Source organism: Salvelinus fontinalis, chromosome 34, assembly GCF_029448725.1.
Source record: "Salvelinus fontinalis isolate EN_2023a chromosome 34, ASM2944872v1, whole genome shotgun sequence".
NCBI classification, from domain to species: domain Eukaryota; kingdom Metazoa; phylum Chordata; class Actinopteri; order Salmoniformes; family Salmonidae; genus Salvelinus; species Salvelinus fontinalis.
The window spans coordinates 23,390,043-23,397,803 of record NC_074698.1 but is presented as its reverse complement, the minus strand read 5'-3'; the positions used below and the strand labels follow the sequence as shown (position 1 = coordinate 23,397,803).

The 7,761-nt window shown below is 45.7% G+C and overlaps 1 protein-coding gene across 1 annotated transcript; it reads right to left on the bottom strand.

The window, feature by feature from the left end:
* Window position 1: 1 nt before the first annotated feature.
* Window positions 2-7,328, bottom strand: LOC129833525 (atherin-like). Its single transcript, XM_055898181.1, has 6 exons — window positions 6,847-7,328; window positions 4,290-4,641; window positions 3,552-3,749; window positions 3,336-3,420; window positions 2,621-2,735; window positions 2-1,978 (listed from the first exon to the last, which is right to left on the bottom strand). The coding sequence occupies exons 1-6, from the start codon at window positions 7,198-7,200 to the stop codon at window positions 1,829-1,831; spliced, it is 1,254 nt and encodes a 417-aa protein (XP_055754156.1). The 5' UTR covers window positions 7,201-7,328; the 3' UTR covers window positions 2-1,828.
* Window positions 7,329-7,761: the final 433 nt, after the last annotated feature.

The window sequence follows — 7,761 nt, the reverse complement described above, 5'->3', positions numbered from 1 at the left end:
GTGGAAAAGACAATAACTTTATTTTCCCCACTGGAAACAGGGCCAACATAGCAATTAACAGTGTGACATCAAACACGTAACAGATGGAAATATGGAATGTGCCGTTGTTTCAAAAGCAGAAGCCACAAGGCAAAATTAAGAGACCTCATTGTAATCCTCTCAGATAACAACAATGTTGAATTTGATCAAGATGTCTACCATGTCGTGGGGAATTGTATGTTGCTGTGTTGAGGTTGTAAACAAAGAAAACGTATTAGTGCTACAATGACACTTCCTAAAGTTATGAAGTTAATTTTTGGGTTGGTTAATTTTCACTTTAAAAAAAGAACAGATTTCAGTTGTTTCTCTCTCCTCAAGCTGAAGCAGGCAGAAACATTGGTCACATCACAGCCCATTTCAACTAGAATTCTGCTTCATACGGTTTTCATTTTGTAGATGAAATCTAGGTTCATCCACAGTAGATTAAATTAAATTAATCTAAAATCTTTAGAAATGACGTGAACATAAATGAAGGGAAGAGGAATGCAGAGGACAACCATACAAATGACATATTATGTTGCCTTAGTTTAGCAGGTACTACATATTGCTATTTCAAAATGTTAGTGAAACAGATAACAACAGTAATAAAACCTAGGTCAGTACTGGTGAAGCCATGAGAACATCTGGAGACTAAGCTCCATTTCCTTTGCTGGTATAATGAGAGATTGACAACATCACTGACCTTGATGAATCAACAAATTCATACTGTACATTCTCAAATTAAATCAGTTCACATTGTCATCATAAAAGAAAAACAACGTTGAGTTTCTAGATAAATGCAGGATACCATATGACGTCTTTAAAAAAATACTGTCTGAGTAAACAATGAAGAAATGCAAGAACCATATTTGCTGGAACAGATATTCCAAGTATACATGTTATTCTTTTCTTGTGGAACTGACTCAGGGAGCACAGAAACCAGTCTTTTAAAGTAGGCTCCAGTGGTAGCCAAGTGTAGAGTCTGAGGAATCCAGAGAAAGTCTTTCTCACTGGCTGCCCTCCCCTTACAGAACAGGCAGCCCTCCCCTTACAGAACAGGCAGCCCTCCCCTTACAGAACAGGCAGCCCTCCCCTTACAGAACAGGCAGCCCTCCCCTTACAGAACAGGCAGCCCTCCCCTTACAGAACAGGCAGCCCTCCCCTTACAGAACAGGCAGCCCTCCCCTTACAGAACAGGCAGCCCTCCCCTTACAGAACAGGCAGCCCTCCCCTTACAGAACAGGCAGACCTCCCCTTACAGAACAGGCAGCCCTCCCCTTACAGAACAGGCAGCCCTCCCCTTACAGAACAGGCAGCCCTCCCCTTACAGAACAGGCAGCCCTCCCCTTACAGCACAGGCAGCCCTCCCCTTACAGCACAGGCAGCCCTCCCCTTACAGCACAGGCAGACCTCCCCTTACAGAACAGGCAGACCTCCCCTTACAGAACAGGCAGACCTCCCCTTACAGAACAGGCAGACCTTCCCTTACAGAACAGGCAGACCTCCACTTGACTTCTATAGCGTCCTTAGGCAGGATCCTAACATTCCTGTATGAGTTTAGAGAGGGATCCTATAAAAGCAAGAATGGGTCAGGTGACAGCAGTACCACACAGAGGTGGAATGGAAGCCCACGTACACATGTTGATAATCACTGTCAAGGCCCAAGTCACGACCACAGTGTCCTTTTCCCCACACCTCCTTGAACGGTTACAGAAGGTTCTAGAGATCCAGTGAACACAGTATGTGTGTATACTGTATGAATACATCTGCTCCTCAGAGGAGTGTGTTGTTCTGTTCCCCCCAACCGTGGTCAGAGATCATCCTCCTCATCCAGGAAGTGGGTCCTCTGCAGCATTTTCACGTGGCGCTCGTAGATCTTTAGGGCGGGCCCAAGTCTGATGGACAGGCCAGTTAACACGTCACTGCGCTGCATCAGGAGCAAGGACTTTCCATCAATTTCCTGTTGCGGGCGGAGAACAGATGGAGTGATTGAACTAACATCTGAATGTGGATTGGGGTGTGAACTAGTGACATCAAAGCAAATGCCTCCTAGTCTAGGGGGTACAGGATCTGTTGCTTTGGTTTATGGATGAGCACTTTCATATATTTTTATGAAAGTAATGCACATGTCATGTATATATTTCATGTATGCTTTCATATCATTTAACTTATTATTTGCACAAGCCATTTACCCAGGTCAAGAAACAACCACCAGCCCAGGGATTCTCAAATACATTTTACAAGATGGACACTTTTAGAAATCAACAGGAGGTCGGGGGCCGCGGGTCTGTGTGGAAATCCCGCAGGCTGCCATTAAAGTGTCACTGCACTAGCCCATAGGAACTTCACGTCAAACAGATCACTAAGAATTTGATAGGTGGCACTGTAATGTAAATAAGGTCAAATCTTCACCTTGCCTACTGATAGGCTACATGGACTGTTCACCATATTGATTATAATATACCCAACACTTTCACATCTCCAGGAATGCCTGGGGGCTGTCTCTGGCTAGGTAGAGGCTCTCTGGACAGGGACTCTGCCTGAGCGGTTTTCTGAGTGTACAGATACCCCCCCATGTGGCAGTTTGAGGGACTGCACTGACCTGTGTTCTGAAAGCTACAGCCTGCTCTGGAAAGCCTGCAGCAGAGATGTAGGTGGCCACGTCCGCCACGCTCCACAGTAATAAGTTCTGCCTCAGCGTCTCCTTCTTCACAGAGCTATGGGGTAGAGGATGGGGGAGATAGCATGAGACACTGCAGACAAAATATAAGAAATGTGTCCTTTTGTTGACGCTGTTTCGTTTGACAGTGCTATTTGAGGCTGTTTGTGTCTCTTGGAGATATGGATGCACATTGGTTATGTCTGTATGATGTCTACATTGAAGTGAGTTAACGGCGGAGGAGGGGAGGAAAAGGTATACTTAAGGTATGGTGGTTGAGGGATAAGGGATAGGTATATGGGGCGGCAGGTAGCCTAGTGGTTAAGAGCATTTGGGCCAGTAACCGAAAGGTTGCTAGATCGAATCACCGAGCTGACAAGGTCAAAATCTGTCGTTCTGTCCCTGAACAAGGTATTTAACCCACTGTTCCTAGGCCGTCATTGTAAATAAGAATTTGTTCTTAACTGACGTGCCTAGTTAAACAAAGGTTAAATTGAAAAAAAAATATTTAGCTGGGTGGGGGGTGTATTTTGGGGTGGGAGGGTTAACAACAGTGTAACTAACATGTAATAAGGAACTTAGTGCACCAAAGCTCTATCAAGGTTGCAGTGAGTGTCCCCTGGGTACAAGCTGGTGTCAAATACATTAAGAGACTTACATTTCTCTGTTTTTCACATCGTTCTTGACATCGTCTTGAGCCATCACGTAAGAGGCAACGTCCATCCCCTTCTTGTATTTAACACCTGTAATAGATACAGTGGCCGGTAAACACAGTGTCTCTGATATCCTAAACATCCTCACTGGGAACACGATGAAAATAGAAAATTGAGAAACTAATATGAGAGACGGACATAGAATAGAGGAGAAAACCCACAGTCGTCAGAGGGAAAGGACAACGTCTTGGGCTGTCTGTCAGAACCCTTCATGGTCTCATCCACACAGTCAGGAACCAGTTGATCTGAAGTGAGGCCACTCTCCTCCATCCTCACCCCATCCTCTCTCTCTCTCTTCACCAAGCTCTTCTGAACCCATGGACAGGTCCCCGATGGCTGTACTATCGTCTTTAAAGCCCCTGAAGGAGAGAAAGAGAAGGGGGGGAGGTGAGAGAAATAGGGGGCGAGAGAAAGAGGGGAAGAAAGAAAGAAAGAAAGAAAGGTGCGGGGGAGAGCGAGGGATGCCCAGTCATACATGGGCATAAACATACACATCAGCTTGAAACTGTCTCCTGGCATTGGATGCTTACTCACTCACTATACTGTAACTCATTGCTAGTCAATACAATGCAAACCTACTCCTAAAACACGGTCTCTACCCACCATTAAGATACTACGGCAAGCACAATTATATGTTAGTGTTTTCTCCAAAACATGTGTAACATGATAGATTATGTCTGTCCCTCACTGGGCTTGAACCAGCAATCTTCTGTTCCCAACACCACAACGCACTCACAAAGCTGGTTACCCATTGCTCCACAGACACCATGGCCAGTGCAGAGCAAGGGAAACAACTAGGCTACTTCTAGGTCTCAGAGCGGTTGATGTCACCACTGGGCTGTACAGCTAACTAGCTAGCCATTCCACATCGGCTACACTTATACACACAGCATACTAACCAGTTCCTGTGTTTCTCTGCATCCCTGAGGGTCCATGGTCAGCAAGGCAGAAGGCAGAGTCACACACACAGTCATTCTGCCTGAGGGCCAGGGGACTAGAGGGGGACAGAGGGCTGGACCTCTTACTGGTCTTGCAGGTAGAGGGGCGGTCAGACACAGGGCTGTGGCCAGGGCGACAGCTGCTGGGGGAGCAGGGGGCAGAGTAGGGGTGGGCAGCACCAGACCCCCCCTGCACAGCATCCTCACCCCCAGGAGAGGGAGAGGAGCCCTCATGGCCATCTTCATCAGCCCCCTCCTGTTCTTCCTCCTCTTCCATGGTGTTGTCTGTCTCCATTGACAGTGGCACCTCATTCTGGAACACAACCATTGCAACATAAGAATTTGAAAAGATTCCCCATCCGTTGAGCTATTTTTTGTGTGTGAAAACATTCTAATCATACTCCCCCAAAATTATCCACACCACTTTATATTGTGAAAAAGAAAGATCAGTTGGTTACTACATCAGTGACATTAGTCAGGTGCCTAATGTACTAATAACATGCTTGAGAGTAACAGAAGGACAATTGATATTCTCAATACCCACAGAGAATATTAATTCAGATCATTTTTCATAAATTAACAATACAGTGGGAGTGTTAATCTGATTGACAGCACAATAGCTATAGGCTAGTCTACATGCTTAAGTATTGACCCGTTTAGATCAACTAGGACAACAACAGCTCTGCTGGTAGTGAGAAGTACAGCAGAAGAAGCAACAGAGCCTACTCAGGCAAGGGAGGGGGAAGGGACAGCAGGCTACTGGAGGGGGAGGGAACTATTGGGGAGAGAGTGCCCCCCCCCCCCCCCCCCCCCCCTTTGTACTGTAAGTTAATGATTGTATAGAAGTGTATAATGGCATTCTTTACTTAACTTAAATAAACATTATTCAAATAATTTCATTTAAACTGAATATCATGTAAACTGAGCCATGATACCTACACATTTTCTTCTTTTCGCTAGAGCTAGAGCAGCAGTCAGACAAACATTCATTGGCCGATTTTGAACACAACTAGGAGAAACTCACGAGCGTGACATAAACTGTAATCAGCGGGTTGCAAATGTGTTTCTGCGCACATAGTGTGCATTAGCGCGAGTCGACTCCTGATTATAGGAGACATGACATAAACCCACGCTCATACAGATGTCGCAATAACCAGTCTTCATATGACCGCTGTCGACAATAATTGCCATTGGAGGCCTTGTCCCCGTAGAGCACACAGGATGTTCAGTCTGTTCGGAACTACAGCTGCGCTATTCGCCCACATTGTGTTCGGTATTCCAACCACAATTATTCATTACAATATAGCTTAATATGGGCCACATATAAGTTTATAAGTGTTATTCACATATGCACACGGTTTATTGCACTCGCTTTGTCGTCGATGACTGTATATAAACGCAAAAATGAGCTTCTTCAGCCTGTGTGCGGTCTAAAGCTACAACTAGCGGAGGCGCGAGTACGAGCGCTCAACTCAGCAGAGCCCGCCCCGCACATCAGAGGCGCTTGAGTCAGACATTAAAGTTATTTTATTTTAAGAATAGGCCTAGCTACCATACAAATATTTTGACGGTTAATCGTGAGATCCATTATTGGGATATGCAGAATATGCTCTTTGGGTCTGTCAAAGATAGTTTTAATGAGATATATTGGCACAAATGATAATACTTGACGCAATCTGCTACTTTTTCTTGTGGATAAAGAATACGCTACAAGAACAGAGCGTGGACAACGTCACCCTTTTCTCCCATTTTAATACAAAAGTGCGCAATGGAGGAGTCGCACGAAAGACGTCCCACTTCAGTCAGATAGAGCGCTCCCGAATCTAGTCGGATGTGACCAATTCTAACCACGAAGCTCCCTCTATAGCAGCAATACCTTCAGTGGGGCTACTTTGACTTTGGGTCATTTTTTCCTGCGACAGACGCTCGTGAAACCCATTAAATAACGTGATTTCATATCTAGCGGCGTGTTACTTAAAAATACATCGACCGTCACCCCCTTAGTGAAATAACCCGAGCACACTGTCCCCCATTCGGTCACGCACATCCGAGGTATGACTTTAGCTTCGGCCCCCCTTCACTGAAAAGCTGAGTTTTGGCTTGAAAAGAGCCTTCGGCTTTAGGCTGTGGTTGTTGCCAATTCTGGCAATCGAGCAAGTTTTTTTGTCGATTAAAGCGGTAGAGCAAACAGCCCGGACAAACTCACTTCTACGCACAACCTCTTTTTTGTATTATTGCAAGCGCAGCTTCCATTGTTATTGGTAGGCTATTTTTCACCTCGGTCGCGCGAGGTAGCTACAGCCGCTCCCCGTCTGCGGCAGTTTGTTTCGGTGCACTTGCATTCATCACGCCACCCCTCCCTGAATAGAGAATCCCGCTCTACAACACCATTTCCCCAGCTACACCATATGCCTGCCTACTCATTATAATAGTGAGGACGTGGGTCTGTTATCTTCTCTGGGGAAGATGGACGGTGTGTCACGGCACGGGGTCACTGAAACAGGCTGCCTTGCGTTACCTCCAAATGCTCTGTCTCATCCTGGTCAATGGGACCGAGCGCGCTGTCCCCGTTGCTCAAATCAGAGTGGTTAGCGTCTTCCACGGCAGTTCTTTTGGTCGTGTGATCATCCTTTTTCCTGCTTCTTCTGACTACTTTGGCTGCATTTCGATAGGAAATCGAGCCCTTGTAGTTAACTTTCAAGACTGTTTGCTCTTGGATCAGTTTCTCGAGTTCCTCGCTGGTTTGTTCTGGCGCTGATCCATGTCGTCTCCGGACCATTCGACAAATTCTTTCAAGGTCTGGTCTGGCTTTTCGCGACCGCAGTGAGTCAATAGTGTCCAAAATCCAATCGCGGTACATGGGTTCAGACATTCTCCTGGTTGGGGTCGTTCGTTCGTTTTTGCCTCGGTGCGTCAACCTTGTTGCGGCCCGAGTCCGGCTTTAGAGAAAAAATTGAAACCTCGCTGTACGCTTGCGTTGTTGTGCGCTTTTAAGGTGACCCACTGGAGATAGAATCAAGCTCTACAGGAGAAATTTAAGGTGGTATTTCGAAGTTAGTCCTAACGAGGCGCCCAAGTGTTCATTTATCATCACTTTAAAAACAAAACATTTAATACTTATATATTTAGATAAAAAAAAATATATACGCTTCATATAATATACAATGGGTGAGTCTGGAAAAATAAACCCACTTTTCCCCCAGGATGTGATATTGTATGTGATAGCACTGTAGGCCTACACGATGCAGATGGATGAGGACCTGCTGTTATTACCATGGCAGTAGCTGGCTCCAGTCCAGACACATAGCCAGGAGCCATCTTATCAGTGAAGCTATTCTCCTTCATCCTCATCCCATCTGACATTTTCTGGATAGATGGCCAGAGACTGAACACTCATCTGGAAAGCCCCTGAGAAATAGACAGATTGACATAC